The sequence below is a fragment of the Lagenorhynchus albirostris genome, chromosome 19, assembly GCF_949774975.1.
Source record: "Lagenorhynchus albirostris chromosome 19, mLagAlb1.1, whole genome shotgun sequence".
In the NCBI taxonomy this organism is placed as follows: Eukaryota; Metazoa; Chordata; class Mammalia; order Artiodactyla; family Delphinidae; genus Lagenorhynchus; species Lagenorhynchus albirostris.
In genome coordinates this window covers 12,538,524-12,558,568 of record NC_083113.1, presented here as the reverse complement: position 1 = coordinate 12,558,568, position 20,045 = coordinate 12,538,524, and the positions used below count along the sequence as shown (strand labels likewise).

The 20,045-nt window shown below is 60.4% G+C and overlaps 1 protein-coding gene across 6 annotated transcripts; it reads right to left on the bottom strand.

The window, feature by feature from the left end:
• Positions 1–126: 126 nt before the first annotated feature.
• Positions 127–19,223, bottom strand: ARHGEF1 (Rho guanine nucleotide exchange factor 1). 6 transcript variants are annotated; one of them, XM_060132194.1, is made up of 30 exons: positions 19,113–19,223; positions 14,658–14,700; positions 14,477–14,560; positions 13,872–13,985; positions 11,492–11,590; positions 11,206–11,248; positions 10,750–10,996; positions 10,265–10,294; positions 9,887–9,986; positions 9,645–9,741; positions 9,534–9,569; positions 9,162–9,299; positions 8,311–8,416; positions 6,930–7,097; positions 6,513–6,658; positions 4,929–5,075; positions 4,517–4,599; positions 4,173–4,298; positions 3,954–4,068; positions 3,733–3,833; positions 3,516–3,593; positions 3,226–3,301; positions 2,976–3,143; positions 2,386–2,473; positions 2,159–2,245; positions 1,715–1,782; positions 1,538–1,624; positions 958–1,121; positions 775–877; positions 127–463 (listed from the first exon to the last, which is right to left on the bottom strand). In XM_060132194.1, exons 2-29 carry the CDS (start codon positions 14,685–14,687, stop codon positions 794–796), a joined length of 2,910 nt encoding a protein of 969 aa, XP_059988177.1. In that variant the 5' UTR covers positions 14,688–14,700; positions 19,113–19,223; the 3' UTR covers positions 127–463; positions 775–793. The 6 variants fall into 6 exon arrangements, with proteins under 6 accessions (XP_059988177.1, XP_059988174.1, XP_059988179.1 ...); XM_060132191.1 differs by having other exon boundaries at positions 9,534–9,741; XM_060132196.1 differs by lacking the exon at positions 6,930–7,097.
• Between the last annotated feature and the right edge of the window lie 822 nt (positions 19,224–20,045).

Genomic DNA, 20,045 nt, shown 5'->3' with positions numbered 1-20,045 from the left:
ACTGGAGAAAGGCAAAAGGCACAGAGGCGACGGGGTAGGACAGACGCAGGAAGTGATGCCAGACAGTTGTGGAGGGTTCCAGACACCACGCCCGGGCCCTTGCCCGCCCTCACAAACACAGACCTCTCCTTAGATAATATATATTAAAAAATAAACCTCCAATTCAGGGTATAAAAACAGAGCAAAGGCACTTGGGGGTGGGGGCTGCCCCCCCACCCCGGGCAATACTGAGATGGCCCAGGAATGGGGGCCAGATAGTGCCCCCATGGAATGAAGCCCTGAGTCCCCCAAGCAGGAGGGAGAGAAGGCCGAGGCCAGTGGGAGGTTCGGGGGGCAGTGATCCCAGCTGGGCCCCCCTAGGCGTGGCCCTGGCAGCCTGGCTCCCTCTCCTCAGGCCCTTGGGGTTGGAGATGCTGCGGCAGCTGTGCAGTGGCGGGTGGCCCTCTCCTTCTTGCGAAAAGGCCTGGGGGGAGGGGGAGATGTAGGAGAAGAAGGGAGATGGAGATGGGAAGAGAGATGGAGAGAAAGAGGAGAGAGATGGAGAGAGAAACAGACAGGGAGAAAGGGAGGGTGCGGAGGAGGAGGAGCACAAACGAGCCAGGGAAACAAACTGACAGAGACGGACAGATGGAGGCAGGAGGCAGAGTGGGGAGATGCGAAAGTCAAAGACAGAGGGAGAGAGATGGATGGGGCTGTGCAGCGGTGAGTGCCTGAGGTAGCCACTCTGGGCCCTCCTCTCCAGGCGGTGCCTGGCTCCCCCAGTCCCCCACTCACCTGCCTGGGGCAGGGGTCCTCAGGTACAGCCAGACTGGGGGACAGTGTTCTCCCCGAGCGGAGACAGGAGGAGTCTCAGGCGGCAAAACTCCTCCTCCACCTCCTGGTTGGGGATCCTCAATGAGAAGGGTCCCTCCACTGAGTCAGCCCCCTTCCTCCCCACCCCCCCCCCAAGGCCACCACCTCCAGCTGTTTAATGGTCTCCTCCAGGCTGAGCAGCTCCTCCCGAATTTCCTGGGGCTGTGCTGGGCTTGGGGGGCCGCCCCCTGGGACTCCATCGCCTTCGAGCGGAGGCCCCACCCCGCTGTCTTCCTCCGAGGGAAGCAGGAGCTGCTTCAGGGACAGCACTGGACAGGGGCAAGGGGACAGAGTCAGAGGCAGGGCTCGGGCTGGGATGGGTGGGAGGTGAGGGGTGGGAAAGAGGCCAGGGGCCTGCGGGTGGGAGTGAGCTTCCGGTTGGCCAGACCTGCAGAAGGGGCTGGAGGCTGCAAAAGGGGGTGCAGAGGTGAGGCTGGGGCTAGGGTGGGGCGGGGCGGAGGGCACCGAGGACAGAGATGGGTCCAGGGAGAGGCTAAACTGAAGGTTAAGGAAGGGACGGGACTGCAAAAGGAAGAGGGACTTGGGGCCGCCAAGGACAGTGGTGCAGGGTCGGGGCCGTGCAGCAGGTGGATTTGGTTCATTTGTTTCTGGCGGCTGCCCACATGGCAGGTTGGAAAGCACTGTTCCGGCTGGCAGCAGCCCTGCGGGGGTGGGGCTGAGCTACCTTTCTGAAGGGCCTTGGCGGCGAGCTGGCCCTCAGGGCCTGGTCTGCAGAAGGGCAGGAGGGCGCTGAAGATTCTCTCCATCCGGCCTGGGTCGGGGAGCAGGCAGGGGACTCAGATCCTGCTGGGCTTCCTGTGGACACCCCACCCCCACTGGGCACCCCTCCACCTAGGCTTACCGTCAGCCGGAGGCATCTCTCGGCCACCGTTGCCGTTCTCAGAGCTGCTGAGCAGGGGTTCACGGGTGCTGGGGGGAGCAAGTGCTGGGTGACCCCGCCACCCTGGCCCTGGTGGGCAGCAGGGGCAGGGAGACAGAGAACTAGAGGTGGGGAGGCAGGGAGGTCCGGAGACAGAGACAGAGGTCAAGGCTGGGAGACAGGGAGACAGACAGGCCCGGCTGGTGGAAGACAGAGAGGCCTGGATAGGAGACAGATGGACCGTGGTGGGGTTGGCGCACGCGTGTACACACCTTCACAGGCACGCGCGTGCACGCGCGCACACACACACACACACACACACACACACACACACACACACACGTGGAGACTGGGCTGGAGCTCCGGTTCTGGGGACACACAGGGAAGCTGCCCCCTGCCCTCCACTTGCCTCCCTGGCCCCCTCACCTGCTGGGGCTGGGCCGGTGTTTGGGTCGGGAGGTGCGGGCAGGGACCTTCAGGGATCCAGCGGTCTCAGTGATGAGGGCACACCAGCTGGGGAGACAGGGCAGCCCCTGGGCAGTCAGAGCCCCCAGACCCTGTGCCAGGACCTCCCACCCACCCCCTGTCCCCAGAGATCGGGGGGCCTGGGCCTCCTCCCCCTCCCCCCGCTCTTGGAACCCAGAGCTGCTCACTTCTTCCGCTCCGACACGGTCTGGGCCACCAGCTCGTATATCTGGGCCTCCTGGTCCCAGGTAAAAATGACATAGAAGGCTTTGTGATCTGCAGCGGGAGGGAGAGGTGAGGCTCAAAGCCAGGGCCATCCCAACATGCACCTGGGGAAGGCCCCCATCACGGTGGCACCTGGTGGCTCCCACGACTCAACTCACCCCCCGCCCCGCCCCCGGTGCCTCCCTCCGGAGCCCTCCCTCACCTAACCAGGAAACAAGCCCCCAGTCTGGCTCTACCTATGAGACCCCTGGAACCACTCCCACCACCACGGCCCCTCACTGGGCTCCCAGCTCCCACCCCTGCTGCCTACAACCCCCAAGAGGCAGCCAGGGTGTCTTTTCAAAATACCAGTTAGAGCTGGCTGCTCATCTGCGCAAAAACCTGGGGCAGTTCCCCATCTCACTCAGTAACAGCCCTGCCGTGCCCAGCCCAGGGCCCCCCTCGCACAGCCTCGGCCTTGGGCTGCCAGGCCTCCCCTTGGCCAGAACGTGCGTGCCGGGCTCCCTGGAGGGCTCCTCCCCTGCCTCGGGGACAGCTGTGCCTGGGGCCTCACCGGTGGCCACCTCTCGGGTCATGGCGGAGGTGAGCCGCAGCACCGGCCGCAGCATGGTCTTGCCGTCGGGCGTGGGCGTCAGCGTCCGGCTGTGCGATTTGAGCAGCAGCCGCTCATCCTGGCGCTGCAGCAGCAGCAGCAGGTCGTCCAGCAGCAGGACGTGGACCTCTGCAGGGGGCGAGGCCCGTGCTCAGCACGCTCACTGGACAGCCCTGCCCCGCGGCCCCCCGCTCGCGGCCCTGGCGCTCACCCACAGCCTTGTCCTTAGTCACCCGCCACGTCAGCGGGCCCTCATGGACCAGCTTCTTCTTGGTGATATCCAGGTTCTGGAGGCAGGAAGGAGTGATGGTCAGTAAAGGTGAGGGCGGGGCAGGGGAAGGTGGGGATGACCATGGGGTCAGGAGGGGCTGCCCCGCTGGGAATGAGAAGGGCGTCAGGGTTGAGGGGCCCCTCTTGCTTCCTGGGTGTGTTATCAGAGAATCCCCAGGGCGGGGCGGAGGGCAGGAGAGGGGAGGGCAGGTGGGGCGGGGGCGGGGCCACCTTGAACTCGCTCAGCATGGGGTCGCTGCTCTGCCGCAGGTGGGACAAATCCAGGCGCCTCTGATAATCCTTGAGCCGCTGGGGCGGGGAAGGGAAGGGAGTATCACTGGGACAAGCCAAGAGCTGGGGCCGGCCCACAGTGACCCCGACGGGGACAAGCCGGGGGTCCTGCCCACGCGCACCCCCTGCCCCGGCCCGGGGCCCCGCCCAGGCTCACCAGCAGGTCCTCCATGTCGCGCACGGCTTGGTTGACGTGGTGCAGAATTTCCCTGCAGCACTCAGCCGCCAGCTCCACTTTCTCCCGTTCCGCAGGCTCTTCTGCAGGCAAGGGGGAGACCAGCCCCGGTGAACCCCAACCCTGGAAGCTCCCAGTCCCTAGGCCAAGATTAGAGACAAGAGGGCGGAGGCCCAGCAGCATGGGGCGGGGCCTGCGGCTACCTGTGTTCTGCCCGATGCTCTGCAAAAGCAGCGGGTACTTGGTCAGACGCTGCATCTCCGTGGGGATCATGTCCTTCAGCTGCAGGCGGCGGCACCGGGGGCGGCTCTCGGCCTCCTGCGGGGACGGCAGTGCTGAGGCGGCTCTGCTGCGGCTGGCCTTGGGGACCGGGATGCCGGCCCCCCTCCCCGGGGACCCTGGGGCCCAGACCCCTGCCTCACCTGCACGAAGGCACAGAACCGAGGCTCCTTGCGCTGTTTGGCTTTGAGCTGCTCTAAGGCAAACGACTGGCGGCTGCAGAAGCGGGAGGAGATTTTCTGGAACCAGGAGCCCTCGGTACCATCAAACTACAGCAAGATTCAGGCCAGGGAGGGTGTCTCAGGGGGGATTGGGGGGAGCGGGGCCTCACATGGGGATGGCAGCCTAGACAGGAGGACAGGTTAGGGGCCCAGACCCCTGGGTCTTAAAGGGGTTGAAAGCGTGAGACCTGGTCTCCTGGGGCCTGCATTTCAGGTCCCCAGCCAGGAGGAGGGGGCGGGGTGAGGGGAAGGGGGGGCACCCTCACCTGGGCCAGCAGCACATCTCCGATCTCCTCAATGAGGTAGCCACTGTCCTGCCTCCGCTTCATCAGGCGATCAAGGAACAGGGCTGCGGAGAGCAGAGAGGAAAGGGGGTGCTGTCAGGGCCCGTGAGACTGGATGCAGAGCTGGTCGGGAGCTGGTGGCGGGGGTGGGGGTGGGGTCGGGCTGCAGGTGGGTGTGTCTGATTCATGGGGCCGGTGGGCCTGTCCCTCCCTCACTCCCCACCACATGCTTGTTGAGGATGTGTCCCTAGAATGTGAGCTCTGAGGTTCTGGGGTGGGGTCGTCCCCAGAGCTGGAACAGAGGCTGCCCGTGAGACCAGGCTCCAGGGTTTGTCGTTGAGGCAACGAAGGAGAGAGCTGGCAGTGGGACGTAGGGCCACAGCCCCGCACTCACAATGCACCTCGATGAGCTCGTCCAGGCTGGGGAAGATGTTCTGTAGCTCCTCCAGGGAGAAGAAGCCCCCATCCGCCATGGGCTGGTAGAAGAGGTCATAGAGCACCCGGAGCATGCGCACGTGGGCCGCCTCTGTCACCAGCAGCTCTGCAGGGCCACCGGGCAGGAGGCATGGTTGGGGAGCGTGCAAACTAGGGGGGGGCACTCTCAGAGGCAGGCTGGGGAATGAGGAGGGGACGGGACGGGGATGATTCTCTCTAGGTGGAGTCACGTGCCCCTGAAATAGCCAAATTCCTCAGCCCCACTGCCTTTCTGTTCTGGCTGGGGCAGCCAGGCAAGGCGACCGATGGTCCCAGTTTGCCCCGCACCATGGTTTTCCCGGGACATGGGATTTTCAGTGCTAAAACTGGGACAGTCCCAGGCAAACCGAGACAAGTCGGCCTCCTCGCTGCCTGCAGCTGTGTTTTATGTCTAACCGTCCAGCAAGTTTTCTCAGGCTCAGTTTCTGACACAATGACCCCCCGCTCTGCACAGGTTGATGGCCCGAGTTCCAGGGGTCCCAAAAGTCCCCAGAGACTAAATGTACCATTTTGCGTGTTACGTATGTATATTTTTCTGGTGAGAGAAACCGCTATGCTGTCCGACGTGGTAGCCACGAGCCACGCACAGCTCTTCAAATACTGCTTAATTAAAATGCAATGCAGTGCAAAATTCAGTTCTTAGTTGCGCTCACCACACTTAGGCACTCAACCGCCATTACATGGCTGGTGGTTACCATGCTGGAAAGCACAGACATTGCCTGTTACCATCATTCCAGAAAGTTCTATCGGAGAGCACTGCTAATGTTTTGATCAGATCCTCAGAAGGATCTGTGACCCAAAAAGCATTTATCTACTGCCCTAAAAATTCTGAATGAGAACCCTTCTTACTATTAAGTAATCTGTAAATTAACTTCCAAATGAGCTTCCAAAAGGACTGTACGTTTGCCAAACTCCCCTCAACACACAAATGAGTTGAAATCACAGCACAGGATTGAGACAAAAATGATACTCCCATCATCTGTCTGCTCAGAAGTAAGCACTGCTAACGTATTGATTATCTTCCCAAAGTTTTCTGGGTGGGAACCTTTTTGTCCCCTGAGCGCTGCAGACCAGTCATAACAGCAGCTGCGTCCGAATGCTCTTACCCTGGGCCCACCACTGCTGAGCGTTTCACACTAATCATCTCACCTTCATCTTTGTGACAGTCTCTTGAGGTAGGAACTATCACTGCCCACGTTTCCCAAATGAGGAAACAAAGGCTCACGCTAGAAATACAATTTTATAGACCGTGTCTGGCTCCTAACATCAACACTGTCCTGCACTACAAAAAATTCTTCGGAAATGTCACTTCAACGATGGCCGCATTCCCGTTCCATGGAATATTCCACAATTTACTTAACAAACGGTGCTCTGTCAGAAGCGGGCTGCCTTCAAGCTCTGCCCGGTGTAAGTAACACCGAGATGGACATCTCCCTGCGTCTGTCTGACTTTGCTGGAGCTGGGCTGTGTCCTCGGCCGCAGTGGCTTGGAGGAGGTGACTCACCGCTGATGACCTCCTGCCGCTTCACCTGGCTCTTGGGAAGGCTGTGCAGGGTGCCCGGGGGGACGAGCTCCCGCCAGCCGGGGGGCTCTTCTGGTTCCAGCTCTAGTCCCGATCGGCCCGGCTCCCCCTCGTCTCCAGGCTCGGGGCTGTGGGACAGAGGCCTCATTAGGGCCCCAGCGCAGGGCATCCCAGAGAAGAGCCTTCAACTCTTTATAGTGTCCAACCCCATCCCCCAGGGCCGCAGACCAGCCCCCAGATCTGGAAAGAAGCCTCTTACCCCTCTCCTGTGACCACTGGAGGCCCTCAGTGACCTCAGCATCTGACACCCAGCTCTTGGTGATTCTGGCAAAGATCCCCCACCCCGGCCTCCCTGACTCTCCAGGCTGCCTCAGTGGATGGGGGGGAGGAGTGACGTACGTGGCTCGTCGGGCAGGGCCAAGCACGGCCGTGGCGGAGCTGGGGTCCATGTCCACGTCGCTCCGGGAGCGGCCCCCACCCCGGCCCTTAGCCCCGAGGCTGCCCCGGGAAGGCCGGCGGCGGTCACTCACCCGCAGGCTCTCCGAGCGCCCCAGACGCCCCGACAGCCTGGACCCCGAGGCCAAGGACAGAGTCAGACAGAGGCCAGGACAGAGATAAGGAGAGACCAAGACAGGGACAGAGACGGGGAGAGACCAGCACAGAGATAGATAGGGACAGGTGGGGAGAGACCAGGACAGAGACGGGGAGAGACCAAGACGGGGACAGAGACGGGGAGAGACCGGGACAGGGACAGATGGGGAGAGACCAGGACAGGGACAGAGACAGGGAGAGACCAGGACAGAGATCAAACATGCAACAGAAGAGAGGAGAGAGTCAGAAGGACCAGTGTGACTTTGGGGTGCTGGGGCAGTGAGGGGGGTGACCAGAAGGGATACTGAAATTGGTGGAGGAGGGGATGGGAACCCAGTATGGAGCACAAAACTGACCCCTCCCTTCCCTGAGGCAGGGGGATGGGGACAGAGGCAGGAGTTGAGGGAGGGAAGGGGGATTTCAATACTTAGCTCTTCGGCTTGAGGGTGGCGTGCCCACCCACCCCTCACAGGGGTGAAGGGGAGGGGGTGGCCCATGGGGAGAAGGGGAGAAATGGGGGAGGGGCTAGCCCTCCCCCCACCCAGGGCCCAGGCACCCACCTCTTCCACCTTCTGGGGAGAGAGGGGCACAGGGTCAGAGGTGGACCCAGATGGAACCCAACTCACCTCCCCCACCCGCCAAAGGGTCCCCAAAGCAGCGGCACAAGGACAGGCAGGGGGCAGAGCCTGCCCCCCAACTGTGAGGGGGACAGGGCCCCCAGGCACAGAGCACAGAGGGCTGGGGGATGGAGGGAAGGGGCACTGGGAGGCAGGAGCAAGGCAGCTGGGCAGGAGGCTTAAAAGAGAAGGGGGGAAAAAAAAGAGAGAAGGGGGAAAAGATGGAAAAGTGCAGGGCGGAGGGTGGGGGCAGAGGGAGAGGGGCCAGGAGGAGCTGAGAGGAGGGAAAGCAGAGGAAGTGGGAGGAAAGGAGAGAAAGAGAGGGGGGAGGGGGAGGGAGAAAATCAGTGAAAAAGGAAGGAGAGGCAGAAGAGAAGGAAAGGGGAGACGAGGAAAGACAGCGGAAGAAAAAGGGAGAAGATGGAAAGAGGGAGGAGCGGGGCAGAGTGGAGACGGCTTGGCTCAGGGACAGGCAGGTGCAAGTGGCAGTGCGACCCCCAACACACACCCTCCCTGCACTGCATAAGCCCGGTCCTGCGCCCGGCACCTCCCCTGCACCCGGCCCTGGGCACCTCTCCGTGTCAGCACCCTCCTCTGTGCTCTCCAGGGGCGCTGCAGGCTCCAGGCTGGCTGGGCCCTGCGGGGGCGGGTCCCCCAGCTCCGGGAGGGCGTCAACACCTGTGGGGATAATGCGGGTGGGGAAAGCAAGGCTGGCTGGAAGGTCCCTGCCCCGGTGAGACCCACACCCTGGGGGCCTCCGTTCCTCTAAAGCCATCCAGTGCCTGGCCGACACCAAGCGGCTGCTCTGTACTTCAGTGGGAGACGGACAGACGGAAAGACCTCTGAGAACAGGGTCATGGGCAGGTGGGGCTCAGTGGGTGCAGATGCTGCAAAACTAGGGTGCCAGGCTCGCACTCGGGGAGGAGACTGGATGCCTCCACATCCATGCATTCTCCCAACACTCAACTGGGACTTGTGGGAAGAGAATGTACCCGTTTAGAGGTGAGGGGACTGAGGTTCGAAGAGTGGGGAGTGACTTCCAAGATCTAACCCAAGTCAAGCGCAGAGCCAGGGTCTGAACCCAGGCCTGGCCAAGTAGCAGTCTGAGATCCAGCGGGCTGAGAGCCACCCAAGGAGTGTGAGACCTTAAGTTCATGGAGCAGCCGGGCTCACCATCTAAGGGGGGCTGATTGGTAATGTACTCAGAGAGGGTTCTGGGAAATGAAGCCATGGGGGCTGATGGGAAACGTAGTCCAGGGAGGTGGGGAAACCTGTCACCAGAACAGAGGTGCGAGCTTGCGAAGAAAGCCGTGGAAAGGGTAAACCGAGGGAAGGGGTGGATTATCAATAACCCTGGTGACCAGGGGCAGGGAGGGCAGAGAACCAAGGGGCTGTTTTGCTGCGGGGCCCAGGAAACTCTCACCTGGTTCCCGGTCAGGGCTGTCCCCAGACAGAGGGTGCAGAGAAACTCCGGGGGTGTCCTGCCCAGGGGCTCCGACATTCCGGTCCCGGGAGGGCACCCCCAGACCTCCCTTACGTTCTGTAAGGCCTGGCTTCTCACCTGGGGAGGCAGCGAAGGACAAAGGGGAATATGAGGGTCCAGCGACTCTAATTCACAAAGGCCTGGGGTCCAAGATGCTGGTCTGCCCCATCCTCCCCATCACCCAGGAGACCCCTACTCCACCCTCAGAGCCAGGAGTCCCAGCCCCTCGCCCCTCCTCCCTCAGACCTAGTAGGTCCCCTGCCCTCCTCTCTCAGCTCCCCAGGACGGATGCTCTAGCTTCAGGACTATTACCATCAGCCTCAACTTTGAGGTGTCGAAAATCTGGGGCTGAAACGAGAGATGGGACCATGAGGTGGGGGCAGCATGGGGAAGTCGGGGCGGGGCTGAGGCTGGGCACCTCACCCTGGGGTTCTCCCCGGTTCCAGCGGGCGGCATCCAGGAAGCTGCTCAGTCCCTTCTTGGTCTTGGTCGGCTCTTCTGACCGCCGGTTCCCCATCACCTATGGAAGGTGGGGGGAGGAGGGGGCTGGGCATTTCTGGGCCGATGCCAACAAAGAGGGATCAGACCCCCGCGGTGCAGAGTCTCCAGGCTCCCTGGGGGTCTCTGGGGAGGTAAGGGCCAGGTTTGGGCGCTCGGGGAAGCACCTTTTTCCGGAAGAAATTCCTCCCCGACTTCTTGTCTCCACTCTTGGTCCGCACCCCGAGGTGGCGCATGTACAGGGTGATGGCACTGACCACAGCAGCACTGTGGGGAGGGGACGGTGAGGGCACACAGACACACACACTGCCACGCGCACTCCCACGGATGCAGGTACCCTGCTACCCTCACAGCTCCCCCTCCGCTCGCTTCCCACACCAGCCCCATGACCACTTCCTGCTGAGTATCTGAGGAAAGGGGGGAGAGAGAGGGTTTTAGAGGATGGAGCCAGAGGTGTTGCCCAACGTCCAGGCTCCTAGGCGGCAGGCCCTCCTCCCTCGGGCCCAGAAAACCAAACTCCCCGCCGGCCTCTCTCCTTCCATCACCTCTTTTCCTCATCGTTCGAGATGGTGTGTCTGCAAGAAGAAGAAAGAAGTTTGTAACAAATTTGCTAAGCCTGGGGTCCCTGTCCACCCAGCACAATTGTCCAGGTTCCTGTCCCCTCCAAAGCTGGGACAGGGAGAGAGGAGAGGCAGACGGGCGGGGGGGGCTGCTGCTGACACATCTGCGAAGGACAATCACTGAAGGCCAGACTCTCACCCGGGGTCGTGAGAGTTGCAAGGACAGGACCCAAAGCCCGGGCCTGAACGCAAGACCGTGGACAAGACCCGGAAACTAGGAGGGACCCCAAAGCTGGGAAGGGAAGATGCAAAACCAGATGGACTAAAATGCCAGGGCTGGGCCCCAGAAGTCAGGGGAGGAACCCAAACGCTGGGAAATAAACGCTGCAGCTGCAGAGGGAGCCTGGAAGCGGAAGGAACGGGGCAGCAGGGGGCGCCCTCTGGGCTGCGGAGGGGCTGGTCCCACTCACTGCATGTCCTCCAGGTGGGCCAGCTGCCGCTCAGCCAGGTGCCGCTCCCGGGCCTCATAGGTGGCGCGGTCCCGCCCAACCCAGGCCCCCAGCTGGATCAGCTCCTGCTCCCAGGGTGTCATGCCCATGAGCTTCTTGGAGCGGAAGTCCTCCAGCTGCCGGCTGACAGCTGCCTGCTGGGTCTGCACCACCTCCTGCACGAAATGCCGCTGGACATCCTCGGAGAGGAGATCGGGCCGCGTGCGGTCTGCAGGGACAGCGGCCAGTTCCAGGGGCTGCGACTCCCCACCCACCCTTCGACTCTGACAGCTATGCTTCCTTGGGCTGTGGGGGCCATGAAGAAGGAAGGACAAGCCCCTGTCCTGGGAGCATGAGAGTGCGGCCTCCCTCCCGGGGGTCTCCTGGTCCCTGCTAGAGAACACGTCCTCATCCCCAGATCCCCTCTCCTCTCCTTACCAAGTTCAAAGGCCACGGTGGGAGGGACCGTCACCCGCAGAATCTGCTCAGGGGAGAGAACGGAGTGAAGGGGAGGACTGGGCAGTGAAGGGGGCAGTGTTGGGATCAATGGGATGGCAGCCCAAGTACCAGTGGGTACGATGCTCTGAGGGGAGGGAGCAGTGGAGGGGGGGTCAGGCTGGCACAGGGTCTCCCCAGACCAGGCCGCCCTTCACCTTGCCCTCAGCAGGCTGGCTGCCCAGGGTGAAGGGGACGGGGGATGGGGCCCCCCGAAGGTGTCTCTCACCGCACACTTATCCAGGAAGCTGTGGCAGAAGTCGCCGAAGGCCTTCTTGGCCTCCTTGGGGCCCAGTGAGCCCAGCATGTCCGCATGCAGGCAGCAGAGCTGGGGGAGACGAAGCATGACGCATCCTCCTCCCACCCCACCCAAACCGCACTGCCCCCGGAACGCCTCAGGGCACAAACCCTCTGCGAAGCGCTCCCTGACGTCCCCCATCCCCGTCCCAGGCCCCCGCCTGCCTCCCCAGGCCACCGCGGCTTTCGTTCATTTTCTCTCCTGTGAAATGGTTCTTTGGTCTGTCTTCTCTCTGCTGCTGCTGCTGCTAACGCCTCCCCCAGCTACAGTAAGCGGGCTCGGTGTGTCCCTGACGCTGTGCAAACTCTTTAGCCACATTAACCTGCTTAGTCACGGGGAGGACTACCGTTATCCCATTTTACAGATGAGAAAACAGCTAGTAAGTGACGAAGTTGGGACTGGATCTCAGGCAGCCTGTCTCTACTGCTCCCCATTGCCTAGCAATACCGTGAGTTACTTGAGGGCGTGTGTGTGTGTGTGTGTGTGTGTGTGTGTGTGTGTGTGTCTGTGGCAGGGGGGGACGTTCTGATTCATCTGTGTCCCAGACAGGGCCTAGTACACAGCGGCACTGAGCACATAAACAGGAGGACAAGGGCACTCACTCATTCACTCACTCATCAAGCACGCCTTGAGGTCGCCTACGTGGCAGCCCTATGCTGGGTGACACTGGCAATGCTGTGGGGCCTCCAACCTGTCCTGGCTCCTGGGGGACTGTCATCAGGTAAGGGACATGGTCTCAGTGTGCTAAGGACTCGCCCCAGTAATCTATGCCTACCCCCTCCCCACACCCCCATAAGGCAAAACTCCATCAGAGGCCCACAGGAAGCAGCCCAAGGGACCACGACTATCTCCCGGCCCCTCCCCCAGCCAAGCAGGTGAGGAAACAGCGTGAGGACAAATCTCAATGTGCCGAAGGCCATCTGGGTCACCTGAGCCGAACCTCTGGCCCTGGCCAGGCCTCAGTTTCCACATCTGTAAAGGGACACGGCAGGGCTTCCCTGGTGGCGCAGTGGTTGAGAATCTGCCTGCTCATGCAGGGGACACGGGTTCGAGCCCAGGTCTGGGAGGATCCCACATGCCGCGGAGCAACTAGGCCCATGAGCCACAACTACTGAGCCTGCGCGTCTGGAGCCTGTGCTCCGCAGCAAGAGAGGCCGCTATAGTGAGAGGCCCGCGCACGGCGATGAAGAGCGGCCCCCGCTTGCCACAACTAGAGAAAGCCCTCGTGCAGAAACGAAGACCCAACACAGCAAAAATAAATAAATAGCTTACTAAACTCCTACCCCCAACATCTTCTTTTTTTAAAAAAAAAAGGGACAGAGCAGTCAGCACAATCCCTGGGCTAAATTCCAGGAGTTCAAGTTCTAGAAACCCTCAGGCTCGGCAGGGGGACTCCCTTGCCAGAGGGCCAGAGCCTCCATGCACCGGGGCGGGGGGGGGGGGCAGCCACTTTTCTGGCAATTTCCTGATGGCCTGCCAGCTTCTGAAGCTTTGGTGTCAGTCGATACGCTCTTCTCTCTGCACCCCCCAGGCCTCCCTCCCTGCCACTTCCATCAGTCTCCTTGTTTTCTGGAGGGATCTACCACGCATTTCCAGTACAGAGCAGTGCCCTAGGCTAAGCCCAGCTCCCAGCCTGCGCTGGGCTGCACGGGGTCTTCTTGGGACGGGACCCTGGTCCACAGAGCCCCCTCCAGCCAGTGTTGTGGCTTCTCCCTCCCCAAGCCACCTGCTGGGTTCTCTAGACTCTGCAGGTGTCTCCCAGATGGCATGGCTCTGCATGCAAACCTCCCCGGTATTTTCTGCCCTATAACAAGTTTTCCGGGTCATCCGTTACATTCCCTCTGCTTCGCGGGCTGCTTGTAGCAGTTTCCTTGTTTCTGGACCAGAGCCTACTGTGCCGCCTAGACCCGAGGAGGCTAACGGTTTTCTCCCAACCACCAGCTCTGAAGGACTGACTGGTGGCACGTGCAGAGAATTTGATTTCCAGAGTCTGTGAAAAGGCGCTGTCACTGATGGGTGATGCTGCCGTGGGCACGGAAGGCGGCCGGGGGCATGGTTTCCGCCAGGCTGCTGGATTCTCCGTTGCTCTCCGAGACTCTGCCGTGCCTACTCTCCCGGGCTGCGCCCACTGCTCAGAAATTTACACGGGGCACCTGCAACCTTGTCTGCATCCCGTGGTGGGCTTCTTGGCTCTCAAGCTGTGCTCTCTGGATCCCGCCTGGCTCTTCCTCGCTGGTCTAACGCACTGAGCACTGCGGCGGGTCCCCGCCCCGCCCCGCCCCGCCCCGTGCCTGCCCAGCCCCGCCCTCACCAGGGGTCCTGGCTCGAACTGCATGGCCACGTGCTGCAGGAGGGCCATGAGGTGGGCCGGGCGCCGCTTCACCTGATCCAGGCTCTGGTACTGGTTGTTTTGCTCCTCGGGGTTCTGGGGGTGGGGATGGGAGTGAGACAGTGGGGAGCAGAGGAGGGGCTTGGGGCTTGACCCTCCCTCTTCCCTGGTACTTCCCGATGGATCCAAGCTGGCAGGTGGGGGGCTGATGGTGGCAAGTCAGGGGTTGGGGAGAATGGATGAGTTTTAATGTTACAATGGTGGGTGAAGAGGACAGAAATCAGGAGAGATGGAATGAGGATCTGTGCTGTAATTAGGGGGCGGGGGCAGTGATAAAAACTGGGGTTAAACAGGGTGAGAGACTGTGCTGTAATGGGGGGGCATTGAGGATGGGGTGAGGGGATGAGGAAGGAGGTACCAGGAAGATTAAAGAAAGAGAGATGGGCAGTGAGAGGAGGCCGAGTGACAGCATCTGAAGACAGAGAACAGGACCCAAGGTGGGAGAGGGGACACTGAGGTTGGGACTTGAGGGCTGGGGCCCCAGGGAGCCTGGGACAGAAGTTTTCCCACCCCCCCCTCCCTCTCACCGTCTTCAGCTCATTCTCAAAATCCTCGTCCTCAGCCCCGATGATGCTGATGGGCACCAGGCCAGGCCGGGGGGGCCCTGGGGCCTGCGGAAGGGGAGGGATGGCTTCAGCCCACAGTGCTCCCCACCGCACAGCCCCCCAGTCCCCTCACCCCCCGGCTCTCTCCGCTCTCTCCACTCACCGCCCCTCGGGCGACGTCTTCGGCCTCCATGGGCTCTGCAGGGCTGGGGGAAGAGGAGGGGCCGCGGTTAGAGGGGTGGCAGAGGGCGGCCCAGGGCGGTTACTCACAGATTCCTGGCCCAGGTGCCAAGGTGAGTAAACAGCTTCCACCCCCATCGCGGCCTCCACAGCTCAATGGGGCCTCTGTGTGGCGACAAAGAGCCCTTCAGAGGCCAGCCAGGGCAGGGAGCCCAAGGACAGGGAGCCTTGTGGGCGGGGGGGAAGCTGGAGGCCAGGAGCCTGGGTCCGTGAGAGCCTGCGATTTTGGGTTCCCGATGGACGCGGGGCTGGGGGCTGGGTCCTGAGGAGGCAGGGCCGGCGGGCGGGCAGAGGTGGAAAGGCTAAAGGGGGGCTGGGAGGGAGGTAACTGGGGCCTGGGGGCTCTGCTCTGCCCTGTGACAGGCTTGGGGCAGGGTGCTGCCTCGGAACCCACCAGCCCTGCTTCCTGTGACAGGAAGTCACAATGGCAAATCCCCCAACCCCCAACTCCCTCCACTCGAGAAAACCAAACTGTGAACCCTCCTCCCTCAGGACCAAGAGTCCTCGACCCCACTTCTTCCCCTCAGGGACCTGGCATCTTTCCGGCTTCCATCCCAGAAAACAAGGGATGGTCCTCAGAGAGCTCATCCCAAGGGGTGTCCATCTCTCTCACCCTATGTCCACCTGTCCGGTCTGTCTGTGTGTCTGCCGGCTCACCTCTCCCCAGCTGCCTCTCCACTGAATCTGCCTCATGCCTTTGACTCTCTTCTCCCTGTGTCTTCATTTTCTCTCACCTTTCCTTCAGACCTGTCTCATTTTCCCACTGTCCCTGCCTCCCCTCCGCTAGGCCCCACCCCTGCTTCTCTTGCTACCTGTCTTTCCCCTCAGCCTCTGCCTGTCTCCCCACATCTGGTTCCTGCAGCCACTGTCCCCGCACCTGTCTGCGTCACTGTCTCATTTGCTGTCTCTCGTCTCTCTCCCTCCCATCTCTCGCTGTCTCTCCCATCTTGTCTCCCTTAGAAGCTCCACTTCTCCCCGCGTCTTCCCACTGACGTCTTCTGTGTCCTTAATTAGTCTGACTAATGCCACTCGAGCCCGTGTCAGGTGGGAAGGCGCTGTGGAAACAGGGGTGGGGTGGACCAGTGCGGGGGGGGTTCTCCCCACAGCCCAAAGCTATTTATATCCCTAGTCGCTGGAGACCCACCCTTCTCCCTCTTCCACAGGCCTCCTCCCTAGCACTGGGATTCTGATTATGATCCTTAAACAATGATGCTTTCTGGAGTGTCCAAATGCCATCCTATGGGTTCACCCAAGCAGGCCTCATTTTTATTCTTTTCCATAAAGTGTATTTGTTCAACATCCAAGCTTGGGTGACTTAAGATCTGAGCATTGTTAAACGTTCACATAAATAAATTTGCAAAACAAGGCAGAAAAATAATAGTAATTTATTATGAGAGCTGAACTTACATCACACTCAGTGTGCTAGGCACTGCCCTAAGTGCTTCTCACAGAGTAAATCACTGAACCCTCAAAACCGCAAGCACCCCCATGCTATTATTACTCCCATCCGAGATAGAAAACCTTCACTGGGGACTTCCCTGGTGGTCCAGCAGTTAAGACTCCGTGCTCCCAATGCAGGGGGCCTGGGTTCGATCCCTGGTCAGGGAACTAGATCCCGCATGCTGCAACTAAGACCTGGCACAGCCAAATAAATAAATATTTTTAAAAAAAAGAAAGAAAGAAAGAAAAAGAAAACCTTCACCAGGCCATCAGCTGCAACTTCTGGGCTGGAAAGCATGACCATGGACATGGAGGGTCCCTGCTCATCCCACTCAGGGGTGGAAAAGTTTGACAGAGGCAGGGAAGATTCCAAAAGGGCAAAGGTGAGGACACACACGTTATCTGAGCAAATGCTTACGTGCCCCAGAACATGCATTTGATGTGTATTATCTCTTTTTATTTCTCATCACAATGATAGGAAATAATAGTTAACAGTTAATGTACACTAAGTGCCATTAAATACGTGCCAGGAACAGTATTAATGCTTGACAGATATTAACTCAGTCCTTTCAGTGACCCTGTGAAATCAGTCTTCTTCTTATTATTATCCCCATCTTACAGAGGAGGAAACTGCAGCACAGCTCATAAGAGGCAGAGCCAGGATTCCGACCCAGGCAGTCTGGCTCCAGAATTTATGCATTTAACTCCCAGAATGTGCGGCTTTGGAGCATGGGGAATCCCCACCCCGACCTTAGGAAACTGAAATCTGAACCAAAGCTGAAACACATCAGGTTTCCCTATGGTGTCTGGGAGTCAGGGGTATGTGGGCACTGTGGTCTGGGCAGGAGTACAGATTGGACTCAGCTGCCCCACAGAGGCCTGGGGCTCAGAGAGGATTGGGGAGGGGGGTGGTTGCTTAGAAGATGGGGCGTGGTCCCACAAAGGCTAGAGAATGATGGGTCAGATGGATCTAAAGGCAACTGACAAGCCCTGGGGTCCAGCAGAGGGGGTGCTATGTGCATGGGGCTGTGGAGATGAGGGCAGGTTCAGAAGGTCCTTAAGGGTGGGGGTCCTAGAGCAAAGCGGGCATGTGTGAGGACTACATGGGTGCCTGGGTTCTCTGCAGGGCTCGGGGTCTATAAGATATTGAGTGGATGAGCCTGGTCTCCAACCTATAAGATATTGAGTGGATGAACCTCTAGGAGCCTTAAAGAACCTAAAACACTGAGTAGTCAAGGTGAGCCCTTGGAATGCATACGGACCCAGATTCTATCTGACATATGATGGATCTACAAGGATCCTTCGATCACACAGGATCATAAGTCCTTAAGGGGAAGAAGCCAGTTTACGGGATCTCTGGAGACTTAAAAGGGGACCAGAATTCTATAGGGGAGTGTGGTGGTCCCCGAGACCCAGGATCTACAGGGCTCCGGATTCTAGCGGATGCTATTGATCCATGGAAACCCCACATTCTGTAAGGAGCCGGACCTCCATGGGGCGGGGGGGGGGGCAGCAGGAACCTGGAGGGTCTGTAGGACCTTGTAATTTACATGGAGCGTGGCGGGTCTACACGAGCCCCAAATCATATGTAGGACGTGGCGGGTGTACACGGCCCCAAATCCTACAGGGAACGTGGCAATGTGCATGGTCAGGGATGCTGGGGAGGACGTGTGGAGTCAGGGTGTGACGCCCGCCGGGGGCCGCGTCCCTCACCTGCTCCGGGTCGGAGGAGAAGCACCGCTGCTGCCAGAACCGAAGCCTCCGCGCGCCGGCTCTGGGCTCCCCCACCCCCGCCTCCGAGTCGCTCTAGCCACCCCAGAGTCCACCTTTGCTTCCAGCTCCACTCCTCCCGCCAGCCGCTCTAGCCCGCTCCTGCCAGGCTCCAGCCCAGGAGACTCTACTCCTCCTGTCGGCCGCTCTAGCTCTCCACTGAGCCACGCTGGCCAGATAGGTCCGCTCTGGCCTGCCTTGGAGGGCTGGCGTTTCCGTATCTCGACTGCCCCCGTCACTCTCCTGGGCCCCGCCCCCTACCCCCTACCCCCCGCCCCCAGGCCAGAGGTGGGGATGGTTCCAGCCCCCAGACCAGTGCTCAATACGAGAACACCGAGTCGCCCCGGCCCTTCGCCCCTAGACTGGGATCCCTACCCTATCTTTCCGCCCTAACTTGGGACCGTTTGAATTCCCAACGCTGGTACATTAATTCTCCCCGCACTGCCCCCCACCCCGCCTCACACTTTCCGCTGGGGCCGCAAAGCAAAAATCCTGGGTTTGAGCATACCTTCCCATCTGACGTGCAGTGGAACCTGGAAAAAGTAATTAACTCTCCCTGGGCCTCAGTCTTCCCATCTGTACAATGGGAAAAATCCCCAGTTCTGTGCCCCTGCAACCCATCTCCCAGGGTATAACTCATGACCCAGAAAAAGACCTTTCCAAAAAATGCTTTCAAACGCGTTCTGCAACTTTCAGCTTCACAACGGCCTATGACCCTGTTATTGTCGTTTTTCCTTTTGGGTGGCTCTAAAGCATGCGGGGTTGGAGGACGGCGCTTAGCTGAAAGCACCTGCGAGTTCAAATCCCAACTCCACTCGGTCTCACGATGTATGTGACCTGGGACAAGTCGGTTTTACTCCCTGGGCCTCAGTTTCCCCACCTGTGCAATGGGAGTGATCATCCGTCCTCCGCCAGACAGTTGGGAAGCCTTGACCCCCGGCTCGCAGCCCTCATCTCACCTACTGGGCACTGAACAAGTATTAGTTCTCCTCTCTTTGTCCCCTTTGACAGATGGAAAAACTGAGGCCCAGGGAGGGGCGCCTGCTGGCTCAGCGGGGCCGGGAGGAGGCCCCTTCACTGCCGGCAGCGCCCAGCCCCCTCCCTCCTCCTCCCCACTTCCCCTAGCAGCCGAGGGGAGAGAGGCCGGGCGGGGCCAGGGACGGTGTACCTGGTGTCCGCGCGGGGAGGTGACCGGCGGGGCGCCCGAGGTCGGGCTCGGCGATCCCGGTCCCGGTGTCCCGGCTCCCGCTTCCTGGCTCTGGCGGGGCAGGAAGTTGGGGCGTTTTTCCGGAGGCCCCCGCCCCGCCGCCCCTCCCCGCTTCCTGCCCGCGCCCCGGGCCCGCCCGGCACCTCCGCCTCCTTCCCCTTCTTGCCGCCAGCCCCGCCCCTCCTTTCCCCGCTCCGCCCGGGACCCGCCCGACCTCTGCCGGCTTAGTCCGCCTGCCCGTCCGCGGGGCGCGGGTTTCACCTATCTCATATATGTCTGGCGTCGGCCATCACCTCCCTGGCGAGGCGGGGGGCCCTGCGTCCGCCTCAGTCTGCGCAGCAGCCGCCCCTGCTTTCCGTCTCTGTGTGTCTCTTGGTCTTCCTCTCTTTTTTTTTGCCTCTGTGTGTGTCTGTCCGTGTTCCTCTCTTTGTGTCTGTCTCTCTTTTTCCGTTGAGGTCTTTCCCTCCCTCTCCCAGGCCCCTGCTTCTCCCCGTTGTCTTTTCAACTCTTTGTCACTTTCTTCCTCAGAGCCTTCTCTCCCCATCTCTGGGTCTGGATCTTTCTGCATCGCCATCAGTCATTTCCCCAACTGTTGCTTTCCCTAGAGTCTCAAGGGTCAGCCTCTCGATGTCCATTTTTCTATGGACCCTTCTTTCCTTCCCGTCTCTTCCTGCTGTCTCTCTGTCTCTCTCTGATGCCCTTTCTCCTCAGTGTCTTTCAATTCACTTGCTCTGTCTCTCCATCATTATCCTTGTCTCGATTTCCCTCCCCTGTCTAGCTCAGAAACTCTATCTCTGTCCCTCTCTGTCAGCCGCCTCCGGATTTCCCCACCATCCCCAGTTTAGAGCCACAGACTGTCCAAATCCCGCTTCTACAAGTCCACTCCCAGAGAAC